The 26,579-nt window shown below is 32.6% G+C and overlaps 1 protein-coding gene and 1 pseudogene across 1 annotated transcript; both read right to left on the bottom strand.

Annotated features, from left to right (window-relative positions):
- Window positions 1-10,757: 10,757 nt before the first annotated feature.
- On the bottom strand, window positions 10,758-13,433 carry LOC120154146 (annotated as a pseudogene).
- A 1,453-nt stretch (window positions 13,434-14,886) lies between these two features.
- Window positions 14,887-17,188, bottom strand: LOC120153896. The gene is made up of 4 exons (XM_039165759.1): window positions 16,483-17,188; window positions 16,303-16,440; window positions 15,962-16,154; window positions 14,887-15,570 (listed from the first exon to the last, which is right to left on the bottom strand). Exons 1-4 carry the CDS (start codon window positions 16,996-16,998, stop codon window positions 15,095-15,097), a joined length of 1,323 nt encoding a protein of 440 aa, XP_039021690.1. The 5' UTR covers window positions 16,999-17,188; the 3' UTR covers window positions 14,887-15,094.
- Between the last annotated feature and the right edge of the window lie 9,391 nt (window positions 17,189-26,579).

The raw sequence follows: 26,579 nt of genomic DNA on the forward strand, positions 1-26,579 counted from the left end.
ATACATTGTGAATCTTTTCCATTTCTGGTGGTAAAGTCAATTGGTATGCTACGGGTCTCACTCTTTTTACAATCTCATATGGTCCAATAAACCGGGGACTTAACTTTCCTTTCCGACCAAACCTCAACACATTCTTCCATTGAGATACCTTTAAAAACACTTTATCCCCAACTTCAAATTCAATATCCTTTATTTTAAGATCAGAATAGGACTTTTGCTAATCAGAGGCCACTTTGAGGTTATGTTGAATTTCTCGAACTTTCTGTTCTACATCTTGAATTAAATCCGGACCAAGAACACTTCGATCTTTGAGTTCATACTAATTTAATGGAGTACGATATTTTCTTCCATATAATGCTTTATATGGGGCCATCTTTATACTAGACTGATAACTATTGTTGTAAGCGAACTCTACCAGTGGTAAATACTTTTCCCATGATCCTTTGAATTCCATTACGCATGCTCTCAACATATCTTCCACTATCTGAATAGTTCTCTCTGATTTCCCATCAGTCTGAGGATGAAAAGCCGTACTAAAGTTTAAACGAGTCCCCAACGCTCCATGCAAAGATTTCCAGAATCTATAAGTGAATCGAGGGTCTCGATCAGAGACTATGGAAACATGCACTCCATGAAATCTAATAACTTCTCTAATATACAGCTCTGCATACTTTTCCATAGAGAAATCTGTTCTAACCGGAAGGAAATGCGCTGACTTAGTTAATCGATCAATAATTACCCAGATTGATTCTCTTTTGTTCGGAGTCAAGGGTAACCCTGAAACAAAATCCATCGTAACATTTTCCCATTTCCATTGAGGAATGAAAAGCGATTGCAATAATCCTGACGGAACTTGATGCTCAGCTTTGACTTATTGACATATCAAACACTTAGACACAAATTCGATGATGCTTCGTTTCATCCCTGACCACCAAAATCGATCCTTCAAATCCATATACATCTTGGTTCCACCCGGGTGCATCGTTAATGGACTGCAATGAGCCTCTGTTAATATTTCTTTCTTCAAGTTGTCATTGTCGGGTATTACAATATAGATTTCCATCTGACTTAATCTCAAAGTCTTTAATCTCTTTGCTCTTTACTTGCTCAATTATTTTCAAACACGTTTCATCTTTACTTTGCAATTCTCCTATTCGTTCCAACCATGCTGGTTTAAGGGTTAACTTTGCACAAAGACCACTGTCTCCCGTTAAAGATAATCTTGCATCCATAACTCATAAAGCTGCAAACGTCTTTCTACTCAAAGCATCTGCTACCACGTTAGCCTTTCCGGGATGATAGTCAATTATCACATCATAATCTTTTAAGAACTCTACCCATCTACGTTGCCTCAAATTCAACTCTTTTTAAGTCATCAGGTACTTCAGGCTCTTATGATCCGTATATAAGTAACAACGCTCCCCATAAAGATAATGACGCCAAATCCTGAGAGCGAATACTACAGCAGCCATTTCTAAATCATGAGTGGGGTAATTCTTTTCATGTGGTTTCAACAGTCTCGATGCATACGCTACCACTTTCCCTTCTTGCATTAATACACACCCCAACCCGTTATGGGATGCGTCACTGTATACTACAAAATTCTTGCCAGATTCCGGTTGAACCAATATCGGAGTTTCCGTCAGAATTCTCTTTAAAGCTTCAAAACTTTCTTGACATTCAGAAGTCCAAACAAATGGTACATTCTTTCTCATCATCTTTGTTAAAGGCAACACTATCATCGAAAAATTCTTAACGAATCTTCGATAATAACCGGCAAGTCCAAGGAAACTCTGAACTTCAGATACATTCTTTGGAACTTCCTAGTCCATTATAGCTTTAACCTTTTGAGGGTCTACTCTAATCCCAACTGCCGAGATCACATGCCCCAAGAAAATTACTTCGTTTAGCCAAAATTCACATTTGGATAATTTCGCATAGAGATTTTTATCCCTGAGAAATTGCAAAACTAGCCTCAGATGTGCGCTGTGCTCTTCAATGGACTTCGAGTAAACTAGTATGTCATCAATAAATAAAATAACAAACTGGTCCAAATAGGGCTGAAAAATCCTGTTCATGAGATCCATGAAAGCAGCTGGTGCATTCGTTACTCCGAATGACATTACGATGAATTCATAATGACCGTATCTCATTCTGAAAGTCGTCTTCGAAATATCTTTCTCCTTAATCTTCAATTGATGATAACCCGAATGTAGATCGATCTTCGAAAATACCGAAGCTCCTTTTAGTTGATCAAACAAGTCATCAATGTGCGGAAGGGGATACTTGTTCTTGATGGTCACCTTATTAAGCTGTCGATAATCAATACAGAGACGCATTGATCCATCATTCTTCTTAACAAATAACATTAGAGCTCCCCAAGGTGACACACTTGGTCGAATAAATCTCTTTCCTAACAACTCTTGCAATTGATTCTTTAACTCTTGCAATTCTTTCGGAGCCATCCGATAAGGTGCCATTGCAATTGGAGCGGTTCTTGGCATTACTTCAATTTGAAATTCTACATCTCTATCTGGAGGTAATCCTGGCAACTCAGCCGGGAAAACTTCAGGGAATTCTTGAACTATTGGAATCTCCTCTAGCCCTTTCTCTATAGCTCTTAAATCTATCACATTTGCAAGAAATCTTTGACATCCCTGTAGCAATAGCTTCTTAGCTGACATTACTGACATTATATTTGCTAAGGGATTAAACTTTTCACTGCTCACACTAATCTCTGTTCCTCCTGGACTTTTTAGGGTTACCTTTTTCAATCTGCAATTAACATCTCCATAGTAACAGAACAACCAATCCATTCCCAGAATCACTTCAAACTCGTCAAAGGGTAATTCCATCAGATTAGCGGGGAATTCAATTCCCTGAACCTTTATGGGACACCCCTTACAGACTTTATTCACCCGAGCACTATGGCCTAACAGAGTTGTTACTATAATCTCATTACTCGTAGCTTCTAAGGGAATCCTCAATTCCTTTACTAACTTACTTGTAATATAAGAATAATTATAACCCGAATCAATCAGTACCAATACTAATTTATCGTACAACTGAAAAGTACCTGTTATAATATCAGGGTTATCACGGTCTTCACTTGTCTTTAGATTGTACACCCGTGTGGTTGATTGAACTTCAGGTTGAGTAGAGAATTCAGACGGGTTCCTTCCTCTGCCTCTTCCTCGTCCTCTTTGTGAGGAAGAACCAACTCTTTCAGATGGTGCAAGCTCACCAACTATCAATGGACAATCTCGGATAAAATGTCTGGTATCTCCGCATCAAAAAAAGTCCCAGCAGCCATCCGACAAGCCCCATAATGGTTTTTCCCACGGTGCTGACACTGTCTTGCTTGACTCGGAGTAGATCTCCCAGCACCAGATCCCACTGACTGCTTCTGTCTAGGTTTTGCCTGACTTGCTCCCCTAGCAGAAGATGCAATTGATTCTGATCTAGCTTGTGATCGAAATCCTGAGTCTCTTCCCCTTTTTGATGGTACTGGGGCTAGAAGAAGCACCCGTTCTCTTTTATGTCTGAACTCTAAAATCCCCGAATCTCTCATTCTGAGCTCTTTCAAGAGCATTGGCACGATTGATCACCTCTTGGAACGAGGACAAATTTAATACTATCAGCATCTCTTTCAATCTAGGGCGTAAACCCTCCACAAACCATTCACAAGCCTCTTTTTCAGTAGGCACAAGCTCGGATGCAAACCTACTCAACTTGTTGAACTCACATTCATACTCATATACAGAGCGGTTCATCTGTTTCAAATTCAAAAACTCATGCTTCATCTGTCGAATAAATTGATCTCCAATGTTCTTGTTTTTAAATTCATCTAAGAATAAAGACCAAGTCAATTGGTCACTGGGCATCCTCATGGTGACGTTCGTCCACCATATTCTCGCCTGACCCCTCAACAACGAGACAGCTCCATCTAACTTCTCCACTTCAGAACAGTTGAGACCATCCAACATGATTTTTAAATCATTTAACCAAAGATCTGCCGTAACCGGACCTTCTTTGGTTTCTCCCTTAAATTCAGAAGCTCCTAAACCTCTCAACTCTTTTGCTACATTCATCCTTTGAGTTGGTGGAGCAGGAGGTTGAAGACGCGTTAGAATAGCGTCTAACGTTCTGAAGAACATATCTTGATCTTGCACAGACACTCCTTGAGATGCATGTTCTTCACCTTGCCTGGCCAGGGCAGGTGAATTACTGCTTTCAGCAGGCCTATCTTCTCCGCTTCACTTCGGGAGCTATTATGTCCGGACATCTAATAAGAATAAACACATTGTTCTATTAGAAAAACAGCATACTCATACTATACCAGATCAGAAGTTCTCACTATTTGTTGGCATGTATTCCATTTAAAGACTCTATAGACTCTGGTTTATGCCTAGAATCGGCTAAACCATAGCTCTGATACCATTAAATGTAACACCCCCAACCCGTATCCCAACTCGGATACTTGTCAGAGATATTACATTAATTTTTAAAACACAACTCATTACAAATAATAGTAAAATACTTGAACTTATATTACGAAAAATACAATAATATACATATGGTAATATAAGTTTACCAAAATATTCAGAGCATACACAACTTAACTCTAAAATTACATGCCAACATTCATTTTCATAACAAAATGACCTACTGATTAAGTTACTTCTGGTCTGATAGTTACAGGAGTAATGTTGTCCAGCTGCTTAACCTCGATCGTCTACTTTATCAGATCCTACGTGTGAAACACTCACACGCTAAGTCATCGACTTAGTGAGGCAATATAATAATAATATCAATAAATATAAAGTAATTGTCAAAATGAGATGGGTTGCAATAATAAGATGTATGTAAACAATGCAATAACCAAAACCATGTTTCTTACACATATACTTATCAAATTCACATTCATAAGTTCGCCTTAGTAAGTTCATTAGCCCATGGTACCATACAGAGAACCTAAGGTATGTGAGTATTGTGAGGTTGTACACTATGCTGTCACCACATATAATTGCACCTAAGTGCCACGTAGAATTGCACCGGAGTGCCGCGTAGAATTGCACCGTAGTGCCATATAATAATGTCCATAAGGACCACATATCATTCCTTAAGAATCATATACATATGCCAAGGATCAAGTATGTGTCTCACCAGACCTCACACATGTTCCAAAGAATATATATATGTCCCGAAGAACCACATATCATTCCTTAAGAATCATATACATATACCAAGGATCAAGTATGTGTCTCACCAGACCTTACACATGTTCCAAAGAATACATACATGTCCCGAAAGACCACATAGACCCTCTACCCTTGGCATGCCAACTATACCTATAGTTCTCATTTACATAACATGGGCTTTCACAATTTATCTAATTTATATCACGTAAACATATTATTTCCATACCTTTATCATATAACTCATATAACTTTTTCTTTCATATTCATGTCCCATAATGCATATGGTATGGATTCATGTCATATATCATCATATGAACTACGATCATGTATCAAAATATTGAATCTAGACTTATCACAAGTCTAGAACTAAATAAAATACATATTCATGCTATGCATATGCTCTCACCTAGATTTCTTTGTCTTTCCCTCGATTGATCCTACTTGTCGATGGTTCTGGAACTCGATTAGGATCAATATCTACATAAGCAAAATTTTCAAGATGATTATCAGATGCCTAAGTCTTGAAATTAACCTCCAATAGCCTACCAATTTAAGGGATTAATAGTTTAGTCTCTCTTCTTTCTTCTTTTTTTCATTATGGGGGAATCGGTTCCCCCTGGGGGTATCGATTCCCCTCTAGCATTCTGAAAATTCATATTCGTTTGAGGGGGGATCGATTCCCCTTGAATGGGTATCGATTCCCCTAGCCCAGAAATCCCATTTTGAGTTCGAAAATCACCTTATTTCAGCTCAAACCTTCTTATTTCACTTCCTTTAATACTCCTAACTTTAATACACATACTTAAACTTATTTCTATTCCATAATCACTTCTTTAACTCCAAATTTAGTCATTCCTATGTAATTGCAAAAATTATACTAGTTTTGCAACATGTTCAAATTCCTATTCTAACACTTCCTATCCCTTAATTAACTTGATGACAAGTCAAATCTCACTTCCAATTCTTATTATGAACTCTAATATAAGATTTCACTTTTCTACTTCCTTTCTTTAATTCTTCATATACTTCTCATCTTGAGGTTTTAAAATAATTTAAACTTCCTTTAAGCTTAACTATTGCCTAATGGTCATGAATCAACCATAAATTCATCAAGAAATTCACTAACAAGAGAATCTTACCTTAGCTTGGGTCTCATGTATGAAGAAGAAGAAAGAAGAAGAGGACTCTGAAGCTTGTTTTTAATTTCCTATACTTCCACGTGGTTAATATAATACTAACCCCAATAATTATACTGCTATAAAAAAAACCATTTTGTCCTTCTAATCTTCCTTCTTTATAATTCAATCCTACACAAAATAACTCAAATAAGTCATTGAACTTTTCCATCATTCTACTTTAAATCACCAAATGCTGAAACTTTACAAATTAATCACTAACCCGACATGGAGGATGTTACAACTAGGGTTTCGGAAAATCAATTTGGTTTTATGCCAGGCAGGTCTAGTACGGAGGTGATTCATCTACTTCGACGGCTTATGGAGAAATATAGGGAAAAGAATAAAGATCTTCACATGGCGTTCATTGACCTTGAGAAGGCGTATGATAGCATACCCCGAGATACGATCTGGAGTACCTTGGAAAAGAGACGGACCCAACTGCTTATATCCGGGCGATTCGTGATATGTACTGTAGATCTACTACATACGTCAGGACTATAGTTGGCGACACCGAGGCTTTCCCGGTAGAAATCGGACTCCACCAGGGTCGGCTCTTAGCCCTTACATCTTCGCCTTGATTATTGACGACATCTATTGTGTGACACCAGATGGTGTTCAATGGTGTATGCTTTTCGCTGATGACATTGTCATAGTTGCTGAAACAAAAAAATGAGCTGAATAGTAGACTGGCTACCTGGAAGAAAAAGGTTTAAGGATCAATATTGAAAAGACATAGTATTTATGTTCAAATTTCAGTGGGAACCAAAACGATGAAGATGTATAAGTATGCATCGATGGATACGTTCTACCCTCAAAGGAATATTTCAAGTACCTAGGGTCTATGATACATAAAGATGGGGGTGTAGATGATGACATTACACACCATATAAAGGCGGGATAGCTAAAGTGGAGGGCTGCTACTGGAGTTTTGTGTGACAAGAAGGTGCCTCTAAAACTTAAGGGAAAATTTTATAGAATGACAATAAGAACATCGTTGATGTATGGATCAGAATTTTGGCCAATCAAGAAGGATCACGTAAGGAGGATGGAGGCCGTAGAAATGAGAATGATTCGTTGGATATGTGGTAAGACTCTGTGGGATATGACACCAAACTCTGCAATTAGGATATCCTTGGGGGTGGTGCCTGTATCCAAAAAATTAATGGAGGGAAGACTACGGTGGTTTAGGCATGTCATTAGGCGACAACCGTCGGATGCGATCAAGAGGGTAGAGTCGATTACAGTCGAAGGTTCCAGAAGGAGATGACGACCAAAGAGAAAGTGGGTAGCCTGCTTGAGATCTGATTTGAAGGATTTAGCACTTACCGAGGACATGACCTCTGACAGGAAAGTTTGGAGACTTAAGACCATGGTAGCCGAGTAGTGTGGGTCACAGCCATGGGGTGTAGCATCTCTGTCTTCTTTTTAATGCCTCTGTAGTAATTTCCATGACTTCTACTTCTATACGTTTCTATCATTGGAAGCTATGAAGGCCCAGAACTATAGTAGAGGAGTAGTGTTGCCTTAGTTTAAGTGGTAACCCATTTGACTTTATTCATTCTAGTAGCTTGCTATCGCTGACTACTTCCTTCCCTTCATGTTTCATCTTTTTAAATTTAGTCGGGACTTACATTTCTGTCTATATGCAGAGATTATTACGCAGGGATTACTTCCCATTACAGACGCGCATATGAAGACTGTTCAACTATGTATTTATTTATTTATACATGCATTGTATTTTATCTTTATTTTTAATTTCCTTGACTGCCGGAGGTATTCCACGGAAGCTGCTCTCAACCTGGCGTTGGGGGCAACCTACTACACTACCTCCCCCTTATCCCATTATATGTGGGAATAGGATTTTGTTGTTATTGTTGTTGTTTCATTCATTAAAATTATTAATTTACATCAAAAAGCTCTTCTTATATACAAAGAATATGTTGTAACTAATCTACTAACCATAAGCTAACAAACTAACAAACAATAAACTTTACAGCTAAGCAAAGCTAACTAACACTTTTCTACTTTTCTACAAAAGTAACCATCACCAAAGAATTTTCCATCACATATTTATAGTTCATTGAAGATTTCGGCATTTCTGGACCTTACCAGCTCATTAGACTATAATATGTGCTTTGTAGGTGAGCCTTTGCTTTACGAGGTGGGCTCGAAATTCAATTCCAATATTTGATTGCGCTCTAGTTGGACTCTTACCTTTATGGATTGGGTCAAGCCTAGTTTTGTTGATGTTCATCTTTTGATTTTTCAAGAATTTTCCAATGAGAAATTACAAGTGGGTATAATTTTGTGGATTTCACATCGCACCTGCTCTAATTAGGGCATAAATAGATAAGTTTAGTGAGTAGTGGATAGGAGTAGATGTAAAAAGTAATATCCATCGTGGGTAGGTGATAGATTTAAGACTTTACATGCTCCGCATCTGCCCATCCGCTAATTACCTACATTATAAATGTTGGACCATAATAAATTTAGGTATAATTTCAGAGATTATTCTATAAATCTTAATATTTTATAGGACATGACTTATAATTTAACCAAATGTTAGGGCATAAACTTAATTAATCTTTGGTTTTTTTGAATTAATCATTGATATCCGATCTATTGACTGACTAATCCATATCAGGTGTTGTAAAGGCAAGGGCTACCCTCCCAACCCAGTTTGCTCCATTCGCAAACGCCAGGATTCGAACCTCTGACCTTACTTAAGGGACCTAGTGCCTCATCCCACTTGACCAACCGGTTGTTGGTAATCTTTGGTTTATTTTAATATGCTTCTTAATTGATGTATTTGTTTTATATTTTGTTGCTTATGTAATTTATGAGGTTGTTGTCAGGTGGGTATGTGCGGATATAGGTAGGTACAAGATGGGTGGTGGGCATCCAATTGGGTAGTCAGTATGGGGGTAGATTTGAGAATGTATCTGCATGGGTGTGAGTAGATTTAAAAATGTTACCCGTCGTGGGTGATAGGTAAGTGGTAGATACGAAAATATTAAGTGGATATGAGGATGAAGAAGAGGTATATATATATTAATTTATTGATTTAAATTAGATTATTTTGAATATAAATCCATCCAAATTTCACCAACTAAAAGTATGGATGCAAATAATTTTAATATTCTATAAAATATAAATATTTTGATTCCCAATATAATAAATAGTTAGATTAAAAATTATATCATACAAATTATTTAATAAAAATTATTTTATATTTTATATTTTGAAAATTAAATATTATAATCATATATTCGTATATGAACCAAACGACTTCCATAGTAAATGAATTGTCGTTATTCCTTGAGGTCCCAATTTCGAGTATTAGGAATGTAAGGGGTGTGAGCGTTCAATATCAAATACTAGAGAGTTATATTTGAACATATATTATCCTATACTTACCTCATATTAATAAAAAAAAATCTTAACCATATATTAAATAATATTATATTTTGTTAATCTCATTTTTAATAATAATGTAAAATTTCTTGATCTAAATATTTTTTAAAGTAGTGGTTTTTAATAGGTATGAAAAAATAGCTGCTAGAAATCTATTCATAAATTTCTTAACTAATTGACAACACATGTATGCCATACAAAGATAGCGGTTAGAAATCAAAATCTCTAAAGATAACAAAATTTATTTTTATTATCGATATCACTTGAAAGAAGTGATCGTCGAGCCGGCGGACATCGATAGGACCCAGTTTGGTCTCTAACTCCTCTTTTTTCGTTAAAGAAAGAGAGGATGTCTTCATCGACATTGGTGTCGATACACCGTTTTAGTAGTCGAAACCTGGAGCCAGCTTCCAAACAGGGTCAATAGTTTCACCTACTCAATTTTGAGAGTAAGGATCTTCATACAAGGGAGCCGAAAAAGAAATGTTTCTCCCTTTTGAAAGAGAAACTTGATCGGCATCTAAATCTGCTCCCGAGATGTGGCGAATGTAATCCCGATGAAGCTGTTCTCTCTTTTTTAGACTAACAAAGGGAGGAATTGGAAGACGAGTTAAAGTCTGCCGATGGGGGTTGCTGGGGATTCAAATAGATATTTTTTTTGGATACCTATATAATTAAATAATTTACCTTTAGAGTAGAGAAGGGATAATGTCATCAGAAGACTTGAACAGTGAGAAGCATATGTTATCATATATAATATAATCTTTGTTTAAGCAAAGCACAATGGTCAATAATGGTTATAATTTAACATTTGATGCTGCTTAAATCAACATCCTTTGCTGTCTTGTGGTCCTTCAATCAAACACCCTATGAGTTCAAATTAAGAAGCATATAGATTAATAAGAAAGAAACAGTAGAAGGCAACCAAGACATATATACGAACACGATTGCATGGTTGGTGGGGTCAGAACACAGAAGATGGTGAAATGTCAGCATCCGCCGTACCATGTCGGACTGGTTCAGATGCCTGGGTTACAGAAGTAGAAATGCAGCATGGATAATCATAATTAAAGTCTAAAGAAGCAGCAGATGAGGCAGCCCAAGTCGCTAGGTGGTGTGCCACAAGATTTGCAGATCGTCGAATATAGGACACCCGGATGTTAGGAGCGGCATCTAGTAATGTTTTGGCCTCCGTTAGGTGATAACCTGCCTCAGGCAATAGGCGGACGAGATTGAGTATCACAATATTAAACTAAAGTCATTTGAGAATCTTATGTTATTTGAAGATGCTATTTCTAAAGTCGTGAATTTTACAAATTACCAAGAAGGAATGTAGTTGGTGAACGGTTGACGATGTTGGTTGCCAATTGTGCTGTTGGAAGGACTGGTTTCTCGGTTCTTCAGATTGAAATTCTTAAGCCGCTTGATTGTTGTATAAAACAGGTTAAGATCTTCACGACTTGAAAGGATGTGATTTTGTCATCTTTATTCTTATTTTATAAAAAAAAATTATTATTTTAAATATTATATAAACTTATTTTTTTTAAAAAAAATTATCACAATTGTACATGTGTCATTTATCAATAAAAAAAGTTAACGGTGTCGAAGCTTATTTTTATTTGTTCACTTCTAAAATGTACACGAAGTAAATGACCATTTAATGAGGATCAATTTCTTCAATTTATATATTGTTAGTGACCTGAGGAGTATTTAAATTCAATTAATTGTAGTTTAATATGTTGGACTTAAATATTCACGTTTCCAAACGTGCAAGGGCGTCGGTCGGACCTCACAACAGGATTGAGGATGCTCCGGCTTGTGTTATCCCAGCAGCTGCTGAAGATGGTAGATTTTTGGGGTTGTCTTTTATTGAGGACTATTTTCATATCTCTACATCGTCCTCATTTGACTCCTGACCATTGTCCTTTCAACGATGTGAGCTTGTTATGGTTGGGGTTCTTGTGTCGGGTTGGCTTTTCTTCATTTTCCTTTACTGATTCTGTTTTGCACTAGTTGTTTTCTTGTTTCCTTCGTATATTTTGTTCTACATATTTTGCCCTGCTGGCTTTCCTTCGTAATTATTGTTTTTATCAATAAATGCCAACCGACTTCCCTAAAAGAAAAAGAAAAAGAAACCTTTAAATAATGAAGAGGCTAAAATAATTTTCTTGTTATAATATATGGACTGCTAATAGACTTTAACTGAAATAGCTGTCAAACCATTTTTAAGGGTTATTTGTGTAAAATTTAATTTCACAACCCGGCTATTTTAGTCTTTAAATTTTAACTCATACATGTACTAATCAAGTGGCATCCGTGATTAATGAATTACTGTTATTCTTTAAAGGCCATGGTTCAAGTATAAAAAATGTTAGGGATGTAAACGTTTAACGTCGAAAGGTTAAAAGTTATATTCAAATAAATATTGCCTTCACAGATTAATAATAAACACTAATCGAATTATATAAACTACTTTATGTAATTTGATATTCAGTTCCATAAAATCACCTTGTTGATTATGCATGTTGACTAAGGCTCCCTTACTTGCTTTGCCTAAATTCCGTCACCTGACAAAATATTGGATGAATTGTCTTTGCCTTTGAAATCTCATTGCTAAACTTTGAATCAAAGTTTCATATTATACATCAGTTTTTGATATCATAATCTCTCTTTCTCATCTGTAGGGATTTGGATCAGTTCTAACATTCGAAAGAGAATGTAATTCAATTGATTGAACTCTGAGCATTCTACCGTAAAACTTTGGAACCTTAGCCAACGGCCAAATATAAAACCTGCAGAAGCCCGACCATCATTATATATATCATATAAATACACACCCATTCATATTGTACGGACGGAATAAGCATTAAACATTTACATATATCAAGCCTGCCCAGTGATCCCCTTATTATTATTAATATGATCAGTATTATCAATTATTATTGTTTTATTTTGTTTACTATATTGTTATGAATGGAAATCCAACGGTTGTCAGAATCTCCATCGTTATCGGCCGGAGGCTGATAGGTAGCGGCGGCGTCCAAGCGAGTAGGGCTAAGCAGCATCCCCTCGCCATACTGCAAAGAACATTAGGCATATCAATTCCTCGTCCACGAAATCATCAAACGTTGAACGCTTCTCAGGCGCCACTACTGTTGGATTAGTGTTTCTCAAAGCATCATACGCAGCACCCAGAGCCGCCGCCACCGCCGACTGAATATCGCGCGGAGAACTCGGAGCCGGCACTGGCAACGAGGCCGCCGAGTTGGGAAAATTAAGTTCAGCATGTCGGCCTTTGAGTGCAAGAGCGGAGACATCGTAAGCAATAGCCGCCATTTCAGCAGTTGGGAATGTACCGTGTTAGGATTCCTGGGCTCCCTAGTTTCAGACACCCATTTCCCATTACTCCTACGCCTCACTCCCTTGTAAACCGGGCGCTGTCCCGTTGCAGTTCCGCCTCCTCCGTCACCGCCAACACTGCTGCTGCTGGAACTTTTGTTGGGTTTGGAGCAATGCATGATGATAAGAGAAATCGCGGGAAGAGTTGGGATTCGAAGATTAAAGTGTGAAAGTGCAAACCAGTTATTGATGAACTCCTATGTCCCCATAGTTTGGGTGTAAGGCAGATGTGTGTTGGATATGTGGGTTGCCCTTATTCTGTTTTTGTTTGCTAACATAACTGCCTATTTATTGTTATTCAACCTTCACTTTTATTATTAATAATAAAAAAAACCCTTCACTTTTATTATATTCAAGAATTTTTTTGTCATAATACAATCTAATATCAAATCTATTTCCAAGTTCCCTAAATTTATTTTTTTAAAGCATTTTCTATTTTCTTCGAGGTAGTTTTTAAAGTGTTTTTATGTTTAATAATCGATTAAGTTTCGATAATCGATATTAAATTCTCGAAACGTTTCCTAATAATATATCTCAAAATATACTCTTAAATTTAAAATGAAAGACTAAATTCTAGAACAAATTAACCTAAATGTTATAGAACAATAAAGAAATTTAATCTAAATTTTCAAGCAACGGTAACTTAATTTAAGACTAAAGAACAATAAAAAAAAATGTTATAGAAGTATAACATTTTTAGTTAGGCACAACTTAAAATGTTGACTTTTTTTTAGTATTTTATGGTTACACACTTTCATCATAACATTTTTTTTTACAACGAAAATGTTATCTTCTTCATAATATTTTCAGTTCAACCGAACATATTAAAAAAATTAACATTTTAAGTTACATTCAACCGAAAATGTTATGATTTTTATAACGCATTTATTCTCTTTCGTTCCTTAACCTTCAATTAAACTATCATACGATAAAACTATACTATAAAGGCAGATAATTTGAGTCAATTGAATTCACCTGGAACACACATCTTCTCAAAACCAATGGGCTTTTCTTCATTGCACAGCACAAAGTTAATGTTTTAATCTTTTTGGATTAATTGATTGCATCATACGAGACAAATTTATGATTTGCAATATTATCTATCCTTGAACTTTAAAATGTTATAATTAATTTTTTTGTTGTTGTTAATCTTAATATCACCTTGAGAGTTAAATATTTGATATAACGTAACAGAATTGATGTATGTACACATATTTTTCTTAGTCATTGAATGACATTACACATACATTCTATTAATACAATTATTTAAATTTAAGTCCTTTAGGAAAAAAATATATTATTCCCTTTAATCACTAAAACAATTCAATAGATTTATTTTATTATTATAGCCAACAAAAGGATTCTTCGAAATAGCTAAAATTTGGTTGTCATTACCAGAACAACGAACTGACCTAAATTGTCCTTCAGACCTGGGAATTTTGCCCACGTTTCGGTGTTTGGAAATGAATGAAAAACAAATCAATAAAGAAACCAGTGGTGGTCAATTAAAACAAGCAAAAGATGTTTGTTTTAATCAATAAGCCTCCCGTATTCCTTTCTGTATTCATCTCAGTACAAAAGTTTGGCCTATATTCTAAATGTTTGATTCAACCCAGGGACAAATATGGTTTAATTAGTTTTAGGTCACTAAATTTTTTATATCATTACAATTAAGCTCTTGCCCCTTACAAAATTTGTATTAAGAGCTAGATATTGTGCATATTATCCCATTGAGGCCATGATCAATGCTAAATACATGGATATTATTGCATATACATAAATATTCTGCTATTATCCCGACAGCATGTCAGGCTGTGGTTGTGCTTCTCTCTAGACTCTAATTAGCACATGATTTTTCAAAAAGGAAAATCACCTTAGCTTCAAAATAATTAGCCATCAAATTCAAACCCCAGTTAAAAAAACTAGTTCGTCACTCAACTCTTGCATCAGTAATCCGAAGATGGCGAGTTCGACTTCGATTGCCGTCTCTCGGATCTGTTCTTCATTTCCTTTCCAACCCTCAATCTGATCTCTTCTGAAATCTTGTTCCACCATCATGTCAATGGTGTTTGACTGTACATCTTTCCATGAATCCAGCCTTTTGCATACCCTTTCCATTGCCGCTAGTTTATCGGTGGAACCATTACATTTCGCCGTCTCTTCCTCGGCAATGAGATCGGATACTAGCCTTTTCATGCAATCTGGGATATGTTTTAGATTATAGTCATCAATTTTCATTTCGCTTTCTGATGAAGATGACTCGGCATCATCATCATCATGTCGCTCTTGCCCTAAAATTCTTTTCTCGAGCTCGATCGGATCCAATTCAGCCAGTTTCTCGAATCTACAAAGTTTTTGCAGGAACTGCTGCTTAGCTCCTGGTGATGAAACAAGAAAAGGGCGTCAATATAACGGTAAACATTGTTAAGATAAGCATTGAAATTAAACCCAGAAAAAAAATCTTCAAAAGCATCAATGTTCAAACTAAACCCAGAAAAAATTTCAATTGTGACAGATCCCCAAACTTTGAAATGTGGGTCCCAGTGAAGTTATGACAAACAATGGTGTCTGTTTCAACAGGTCAGTTTAACCTTACCTTGAAGTACAAGGTAACATCTAATGGCTACAAAATCTCCATGGATCACACATTACACGTACCATCATCATCATCAAAGGCTATATTCATTTGAAAAACCTTAGCTCTACCAAGTACCAACTTCTTTTATGGCTAACAAGTTTAAGCATTGAAAGCAATTAAAAGAAACGTACTTTGTACTATTGCATAGGTGCATTCAAGATCGAAACGGTCCATCCCATTATCACCGTCATCGTCCTCATCATCGTCAGCATCCACATGCCTATCATCATCCTCGAATGGACAATCCAAAACAGAAACAGGGCTGCACTGTTCTTCTTCTTCTTCAAGTTTCAACCTTTTCAAGCTTTCGTAATTTTCTTTCTCCTGTTACAGATCGACACACCAGCCATTGGATAAGAAATGTTCATATTGTGGTCTTAGTCCCTATACCATACTCAATGTACTAACCTAAGAGTTGATGTTATAATTAACCAAATTGATTACAAGTAATCTTTGAATTAAATGTACTAACCTCTCTTTCACGGCGGCTTGGAGATGGGGTTGTTTGAAGCACGAAATGGAAAGGGCTTTGAGAAAAGTGCTTATCAAAAGAATCAAAAGCTGAGTTATATTCTAAAACTCCATTGGACATTGATATCTCTTCAGAATCCTTTGATTTACAACAGCTACACGAAGTGCCCAAGTCCATATCCATGGATTTTTCTTCATTTTTCTCTTCACTTATTCCATTAATTTTCCCCAGAGTTGAATCCCACCTCAAAATGTCCTTGACTGAAACTTTTGATCCACTGTTAACTGTTTCACGCTCTGGGATTTTGTTCCTATGAGTTAGCTTCTTCAGAATGGAACCAAATAACCCAAAGCCAGTGCCATTGCTGCTTTTGTTTCGGGATTTGGTTTTTGATGAAGATTGCTGTTGAATTCTAAGAGCGGCATCAAGGAGAAATATGGTGTTGGGTCTTTTGGGTTCAAACAAAGGGGATTTTTTTAAGTCAGGGGAATCATGGGTCGATAAAAAACAAGCTTTTTTGCAGAAATTCGAAGGAAAGTTTGAGTTTGGAGAGATGAGTTTTCGTTTGTTGATTTGGAGATGAGTTTTAGGCGATGGTTTCTTGAGTTGACAACGCCTATCGGCAATGTAATTCTTGAGAATAAATGGCTCTTGATCTTCTTCCAGCAACTCGTGCAAGAGCTTTTGAGCCATCATCAAAAACTTTTCACTTCGACAAATATAAATTATATATGGAAAAAGAACAATCTCGATAAGCTATGGGTTCTAGCTCCGTGAAAGAGTTGAAGATAATTCAGCTTCAAACCAGGGAAAAAAACACAGCAAAAGATAGATTTTTGATGATGAAAAAGAAGGGGTATAAATAAATAAAGAAGGAAATATATATATATATATATATATATAGAGAGAGAGAGAGAGAGAGAGAGAGAGAGAGAGGGGGGATTATAAAGGAAGGAGTAAGGAGAGTTCGTGGATTCAAATCTTGAGGTTTAGGGTATCGAGGCAAGATTGTGATAAAGAAAACGATTACTACTCTAAAATAATACTGAAAATTATTACATTTTAGACGTATTTATCGAAAAATAACTGATTTTTTTATTTATGTGTCGGATACTATTAAAGAAAATTTTATGAATTTAACCCTTTTACCGAAAAACCAGACGATCACATGGGACACTTGGGATAGGACGCGGATCACATCCGAACCTTTTTGGGATGGATGCTAAATTCGTATAATTTTTTTAAACAAAATTAAATATGTTATTAATTTTTGTTAGTATAATATTTATGTAAAAATATCAATTTTCTTTCTTTTTCTTTTTTAAACAAATGTCTACATTAAAATGGTTAAATATGTTTTTATAAATTATTTTATAACTCGATAAATTTTAACTTTTACATAAAAATACACAATAAAATTATGTCTATCAATTATCACTTGACACTTTCTAATGTCTTTTTGATACTTTCAAAATCTTATATGTATAGTTTAGTCTATAAAAACTTTAAGGATAATTAATTTAAAATTTGAATATTTTTATAAAAGTTTTATAACTAGTATTTCTTTTGCAAGATGATGATGATAATAATAATAAGAAGAAATATTTTATAATTTAAAAAATTATAGATTTTATATATTTTTGAAAAAATTCTTAACTTTTAAAAATAATAGTTTAAAAATATAAAAATAAAATTTTAATTACAATTGAGAGATCAAATGAATTATTATTTATTATTTATTATTTTTTAACAACAATTAATAATGTGTATTAATTTTTAATAAAATTAGAATTTAATATTTATTTTATATTTTTTTAAATTAGTATTAGAAAAAATATTTTAAATATATAAGTGATATTTTTTAGTTTTACCTTCTTCTTTTTTATTAAATTTTGTTACAAGTTTACAGAGTAATACAAAACAAAGAAAAATCTTTAGATTTTCATGTATGTATTTATACTTTTCTTTTATAAACATTTTATCATATTTTTTTCTTAATTAATTTGAATAATAACATAATAAATGATTAATTTAAATTATAACTTATATATATACTCCATTAATTGGTCGATGACGATGATAATAAAGAAAAATATTTTATCATAATTTATAATTGATTTTTAATATAATAATTGAAAATACATTAGTTATAATTATACCAAATATTTTAATATGTTTTATTTTCATCATTGATATTTCAAAAAATTATTTTTTATTATTATATTTTTAATTCGTCTTATTTTAATAATTGAGTAATTATTTTGATAATTTATGGTCATAATACTTAACTTTATTATATAATAACTAATTAGCTACTTCTTTAATAATTCGTGACGTTTTTACACAAAAATCACCATAACAAAAATTAATTACATATCAGACACTATTTCATAATTTTTTTACGAATTTAACACTCATCCCAGAAAGGTACGTGTGATGATCTGCGTCTTACCCCACGTAACGCCACATCAGCGTCTTACCCCACGTGACGCCACATCAGCGTAAAGCGCGGATTATGTAAAAGGTATTAGATCCATAATATTTTCTCTAATAATGTCTGACACGTAAATAAAAAATTCAATGATTTTCGGTAAATACGCCTACATTCTACACAAAAAGAAAAAAAAAGAAAAATATATAAATATAAATAGAAAAAAAAAAAAAGCAAAATAAATAGCTGAAAATTGTGGAGAGTCATTGGAGTAAAATGAAAAAATGGTTTTGTTTTGTCCTAAGAAACTATAGTCGCACAGTATCTCCTATACAATTTGTCACATTGTATTTGTATTAATAATAATTCTATATTTATCCACAATAAGTTGGTATGTAAAATGATTAAAAGAATCATTATTGTTTTTAGATGTCATAAATTTGAACATTAGTGATTATAGCAGGGTGATTGAGCATTTATAGTCAAATAATTGAGAATATTTAAAACAAATACTACTTTGTAATCACATCAGCTTAATAAAAAAACCCAACACAATTGTTATTTATATTTGAAAACTAAACCCTAGTTTCATTTATGATAACTGTCGTTTTTCTATCAAAATAATTTCGTCTTCTTAATAAGTATAAAATGAAAGTAGTATAGAGAAACAGTGTCGATCCACAGAAACTCTGGTGTTTCTGATTTAGTTGACTTTTTTATTTAGAATAATATAAAATTTTAGATAATGATAAATAAAATAAATTAATTAATTAAATATAAATTGTTTTAAAATGAAGATAAGGATAAAATAATAAATAATAATGAAAAAGATAATAAAGGGGGATTTTTTAAATTGATTAAAGAAATATAATGAGATAAAAATTAAATAATCAATTAAATAAAATAAATTGAGATGAAGAAGACTTATAGTATGAACAGGCTTAAGCTTTGCTTCAAATTCCTCGAATTATCGAAATAGATATTTACTTCAAGATTCACGTCGGCTACTTGTCTACAAGGACAAATCCTTGTGACAATGCTTTGTATACCGAATATCCAAGTGCACTCTTAAATTTCGGTTGGTGAGTTGATCTAAGCAACAACAATGTTGTAGATCTTTAAAACGTTGAAGTTCAAAAAGCTGTCGACTCGGATTATTTTGTTTCAACAATAACTGATTCTGATCTCAGTTTTCTCTTAGCAAGCAATTTTGCTAAGTGTGTTCACAGGAAGTCGAATGTGCTTCAATATGCCGATCCTTCTTCCCACGTTAACCATAACAACATCCAGACCAACACCGACTTTTGGTTTTGAAAATCGTTTTGATTTGAAAAGAAGCCCAGAAAATAGAGAGAAAATCTGAAGCGATTTAAGTGTCTTACAATTCTCACGTTTGGAATTGAGCATTCGCTTTAACCTTCGGCTTAAAAGAAAATTAGCTAATCATGACTAAAGTCATACTTAGCATATTTGAAAACAAAACTTTAAAATAAAAAAAAAATCGAAAACTCGAAAGAAAGTAAAAGAGATAATTTTATAAAGATAGAGAGAATAAGAAGAGTAAATTCTCTATTGTTGAGAGATATGTTTTTATGCTTACACTGAGAGTGTATTTATAACCTTCAAAATCCTAAAAACAAGCTAAATATAATTTCTAAAATAATATCATAAATCCTAATTAAAACACTTAAAACTATTTAAACTAAAATACCTAAAGCAAATATAAGATAAAATATATTTAAAATAATATCCTAAATCATAATTAAAATATTTAAAACTATTTAAACTAAAATATCTAAAATAGAGATAAGATAAAATATATTATTTAAAATAATATCCTAAAACATGAGTTTAATTCAAATCCGAATTGCAGAAATGTGTGGTTGATTCATTCGTTCTTCTAGAAGCGTTGACTGGACCTTCTAGAATGTACTGACGTCATCGCCACATCATATGCTTCATGTCCAAAGTCATGCCCACTAATTCAGCTTTGATTCTGAAAATAAAAAAAATACATAATTCTGTCCTTTAGTGCAATTTCCAAAATCTAGTGTACTGCACAGAAAATGAATCAAAACGAACAAATAAGCCACAAAAATAATGATTACAGAGCAATTTAAAAGCAAAATAATAGCTAAATAAAACACTTATCAATTTCCCTCTCACTTATTCAATGCTTGTCCTTAAGCATTCATCAATTAATACATCAAAAATCGTAAATTGACATCTTCAATCTCATGTTATTCCTCAAACTTCCAGTTGAACTAAGTCCATGGCATATTCTGAATTCAAGTTGCAATCAGGCAAAGACACAACCATTAAAATTTAAAGTAAGCAAGATATCTAAATTAATTTTCAATTTCAATGAAACATGACTCAATACCTCACAAAGATTCACACATATCCGCTCAAATTGTTTGGGGTAAATAAAATCGCTCAAACCGAAACTAACCAAAATGTTATCATAGGCTTGGAATCCAATCAAGTCTCCACTACTAAAAGTGAACATAATGCTATAATCAATGGGCCTTTAAACAAAATGTAACGAGGCTTAGGTTAGAGTAGGGAAAATGCCAAAAAAAGGTTTAAAATGTCAAAACAAGATATCAAAATAATTAAGATCAATCTACGAATTAACATGAAGCACAATGAAATATAAAACAAGGAAAAAGAATAGATGAAAGGCAACTGAAACGATCGATTTTTTCTTATTCTTCTTCTTTTTTCATTTGAACGAAGGGTTTTCTTTTTTCTCTGTTGTTCAAAACAGTGAACATCTTTGTTTTTTTTAAACAATGGTTTTTTTTTAAACAGTGATTTTTTTCATTTTCTTTTTTCCCGTGGAATAAGAATGATACAAGATCTCAAATCTCGAGAAGGGTGTGAAAAGAGAGGAAAATAAAAAGAAAGGCTTCTGGTTTAATTATAAGGTGTAAAACAAGGAAAGGGAGATATGCTCAAATGTGGTTCACTAATAGATATATAAACGGATAGGCTTTTTGGGAAAAACGGTTTATCCTAGGTGCATCTATCACATTAAAACATTACGTTCAACATGTAGTCTCAATATGCATTATGATTACAAGTTCTAGAATATCCTAATTAGTCCGGCACACTCAAGTCAAACAATGACCAAGAAACAAAATGTATGCTCGTTAGGTTCGAATCTCACAAGAAAAGTTTATATGCACTGAGTCAAGTTCATCTCTATCAACAAAAGCATGAAATATTAATACTCATAAAAAATTCACCAGCTATGCCAATTACCAATCATGTAAATTAAATTCGATCAAAACATGGTCATAATCCAAAAGGAAACAAGAGTATAAAATGAAGTTCAAGAATAAAAACCAATGATCCCAACATATTAATATCATAATATCTCAATTTCAAACAATCAAACAAGTCAAGGAAAAAAATTTGAAATGCGTATCCTTCCCCCTCACTTAATTTGGTTTGTCCCAAAACTTCGAGAAGAGCCTAGGCGAAGGTAAGAAAGAACCTCGGCTAGGTTGGCTTCAATAGTGTCAAGGCGACTAGACACGCCTTGCATCACGGCTCGCATATCCGATTGGGAACTGGCTGCTGGAGGTTGTTCAGTCCGCCTCATGTACACGCACCCATTACGAGGTGTAATGGTGTCGGGAGGTACAATGTGGGGGGCAACGGGAGCGAGAAGTCTTATTGAGTCCAAACACCTAGCATCAAGTGGATCCATAACAAAAGCATGAGTAAAATTTGAAGTGTCAAAGGTCAATGGAAACAAACGAGATGCTAAATGTGTAATATAAGGTCCAAGAATCAAAGGTTGATTGGTTCATACAAATCGTGTTCTAAGGCTTAAATACAATGATAAAATAAACTAAAAAACAACTACAATAAATGAAACATAAAATATTACCTGGAAACTTCCTAAAATTAAATACACAATGATAAAATTGTCAAGACAAAAAAACTTATCACACATATCAAATATTTTAACCTTAAAATATATAACTTTTCGATTGTAAGCTTAATCGTTTTTAATTTTTTTTATTACACTCTAGTTCTAAGGTTTCGCATTGATTAATTTGAGCCGACTCGAGTCGCATATTTGACTTTGGTGGATGAGTCTCCTAGCGGAGATTTTCTGCATACACAAGGACTCGAATCTGAGACCTTACTTAAACGATATCAAACTGCTTATCATTTGAATTAACAGAAACTTATCGTTTTTAATTTGATAATAAATAAGTACCAACTAAATCATTAACACAAAAGGGAAGATATTTAAATATATAATTCTTTTAATATATCAATATCGCATTATTATAACCACATGAAAATTATTAAAATCTAGGCTGATTTAATATTTCACAAAAAGAACTATTAACCGGCACACATTTAACTACCACCAATGTTTTTTTTAGTGCATGTACTTGTATGTTTTTCGCCATATAATTGGCGTGTCATTTTAATATACTAAACAACAAATGATTAAATAATGTTAACTTTTCAGTAATAATTGATGAAAACAGCAAATTTTCAACCTGCTCTACAACTTCCATGAACTAGTTTAAGGAAGGGTAAACTATATTATTGATCACCTAATTATTGTTTCATTTTATTTTGACTATTATTTTTTGAAATTTTATCAATTATGTCGTTTAAATACATCCAATCAAGTCACTTGTCTTTAACTGTTAACAGAGAAGGTGATCTGAAAGTTAAATTTTTTTATATAATTATAGATTTAGTCCTCAATATTTATATATTCTACCAATTTGATCATAATTTTAATTTAATTTGATAAATTTAATCCCTCAATCAAATAGTTGTACATATCACAATGTGATTTAGGGTTATGTTTAAATTTTTTTATTCTTTTTTACTCAATTAGATGGTAAAACATGTCACGTTCTAATTAAATTAAATATAGAGAGATAAAAAAATATAAAACGATTTAAACATGGGAAACTGTGTGACACTAAACCCAATTATTGATGATGAGTTGAGTTGCAACATTCTTTATATTTTTTATTTTAGTTAGTGACAGCAAAATAGAAGCAAAATTAATCAAAATATAATTCAAACCCATGAGTTACAAAGAAATTTAATTTTCCTTAACCATAATGTCAACTTTCATATTCTATTAGTCATCAACTATTCTATCTTTCTATACATATGTCCTTCAATTATTACATCCTTCTATGTATATCCTATTATAATTTATAATTGAACACATTTCACGTATAACTTAAACCATTATTAATATAATATTTAAATTAAAAATAATTTTAAGATTTTTATATGTTAAAATTAATTTTTTTATTTTATAAATTTATATTTATATTAATTATTAGTATTATATTTATACCTTAATTTATTAAATATGTTTTATTTTTACTTTAACTGAAAATATATTTTAGTATTATTTTAAACTAAAAATATATTTGAATTTTATTTTAAGTCAAAAATATATTTTATTCTTAATTTAGCCTGTTAAAAATATAATTTTAGGTAAAAATATAATATATACAATTATTAAAAATATAAATGTAGAAAAGAAAAAATAATAAATTTAGTTTTAAAATATAATTTAAGGATATTAGAGTTGAAATTATGATTAAAGACAAATTAAATTCCCAAGTTATAGGTTCAAATCCTCATTTAATCAATTTTGTCTCTTTTTTGCTGCCTTATTAATTCAGATAAAATATATAATTTGTGTTGCATCCCTTTACCGACAAGTGGGTTTTTCTTCTTCCTTTATTTCTTTTCACCTTTCTATATGGGTCTCAAGTTTGATTCATCATGGTGCCTTTCTTCTTCCTTTATTTCTTTTCACTAGATTAGAATATATATGCCACCATCTAATAAAGTAAAAATAAAATAAATAAAATTAAAATAACTTTCAATCACGTGGTGATAAGTGTCACCGTTTAATTGTGATATTAAATTTATTCAATTAATTAAAATTATTATCAAATTGATATAATTTATAAATATTAAAGGTTAAATATATAGTTATATCAAATTTTTTAACTTACGTGTACCTTTTTTGTTAATATATAAGATAAGTGACTTGATTGAATATATTTTAATGGTTGAGTGACTCGATTAATAAAATTTTAAAAATAATAATCAAAGTGAAAATAATCAATAATTAAGTGGTCAATAGTATAATTTAATTTTAAAAAAACATTAACGAGCACGTAGTGGATCAAAAATTCAAAATACCATGAAAATTCTCCCCTTCTGAAAATCTGCCACGCGGCAGACAAGGTCTTTTTATGGACAGATGTCCGTCTTAGAAACCGAGCTGTTACGAAAAGTTGTAAATTCGTATTAATTTTAAAAAATTTAACAGTGTTAAAAATTTAAGGTCAAAAAAATAATTAAAATGATATAAACATAAAATAAGATATACTCAAAGAAAAAAAATTTGACGTAATTAAGTTTTTTCTACCTTCTCAGATTATATGAATAATAATCCACTACAAACAAATGTCGAGAACACGAATAATATAAATACATGACGTTACATACATTCCAAAACCTTGATAAATATATTAAAAATTGATATATCCCAAAAAACACTCTTTCAACATCCATATAAAATTATCTATGTAACATAAACTCTAAAGTTACATGATTAGCAAAAGGGTTATATCCAGGGACGAAAGCAGAAATTTAGTCTAGGAAGTGCGAACTTAAGAAGTTATATTAAATTGTTTAGGGGTTCCAAAGTATAAGGTAATTTAAAAGTCTTAGGGGTGCAACCGCATTCCCCAACACTCCATCGATCCATCCTTGATTATATCTATGTAAAATAATTCTCTCTCACATAACCTTTAAAACTAAGACATGATCTCATTTACAGATTGAAATACTTAGTCATCAAAAATTCTTATACAATTTATTTAATAAAGTAAATATTTATATTAATGCATAAGAATCTTATTTAATATAAATATTTATTTTATTAAATAAACTTAATTACAAAATAATCTTTCATCATTAAAATTACAATAAAACATATATTAACTACTGATTATGATTTAGATCAAATATGAAAATAAGGTTATAGAAATAGGAAAGATTTTACTAAATATTTAATATAATGTAAAAAGAAAATAATTAATAGGTTAAAAGGGAGGTTTTTAGGGTTTTTTTTTTTGTTGAAATGAATGAAATTGAATTTGAAAAAGAAAGAATGTTTGACAGCGAAAAAGCAGCTCCTGAGATCTGCAAAATGGACGTACTTCCCACCCCATCATTACTCTCACTTTTTACTTTTATTTTTTAAAGTAATAAAAATATTTGCTTTTATCCCTCTTTTCGCCCTTTTTACGATTAACTTGTTTTCGGGGATTTACAGTATCAGTGACTCAGTCAGTGGTCACCCCCACCATTCCATAAGTTCTAACTTCTACTAAGAAGATATCAATAGATTTCCTTATGTAATGTTTTGAATCTTTACTAAGTGAATTTAAATTTGAATGATGTGTTAAAAATTCGAGTTAAATTGAATAAATTTATAAATTAATTTAAATAAGTTTAACAACTCGGCTCGAATAATTTAAAATTTAAAAAATTAAATCAAATTAATTATTGTTCATCCCTAATTAAGTTGTACATGATCTCGATGAAACTTATGTTTATTAAACCTGGACAGTTTTTTTTTTTCACCCAAAAACAAAACTTGGTGAGTTTAGAAGATAAACTTTAAGTTTTATTTAAAATCGTTTTTATTTGCAAATAACATATCAAAATGTATCGTAAGCTCCACTCTATTTTTAAAAGTATTTTTATGCTATTTTCGATATATAAATTAAAATTTTAAACATATTTTTAAACTAGTAAT

The sequence above is a fragment of the Hibiscus syriacus genome, unplaced genomic scaffold, assembly GCF_006381635.1.
Source record: "Hibiscus syriacus cultivar Baekdansim isolate YM2019G1 unplaced genomic scaffold, ASM638163v2 tig00111105_pilon, whole genome shotgun sequence".
Lineage (NCBI taxonomy): Eukaryota > Viridiplantae > Streptophyta > Magnoliopsida > Malvales > Malvaceae > Hibiscus > Hibiscus syriacus.

Bases quoted from the DNA above. Each gene is read 5' to 3' on its own strand.
- LOC120153896 (XM_039165759.1), bottom strand. From the start codon at position 16,998: ATGATGGCTCAAAAGCTCTTGCACGAGTTGCTGGAAGAAGATCAAGAG. The intron at 16,155-16,302 runs GTTAGTACATTT...GATCTGTAACAG, and splicing joins CAAGCCGCCGTGAAAGAGAG to GAGAAAGAAAATTACGAAAG. The intron at 15,571-15,961 runs GTACGTTTCTTT...TTTCATCACCAG, and splicing joins CACCTATGCAATAGTACAAA to GAGCTAAGCAGCAGTTCCTG.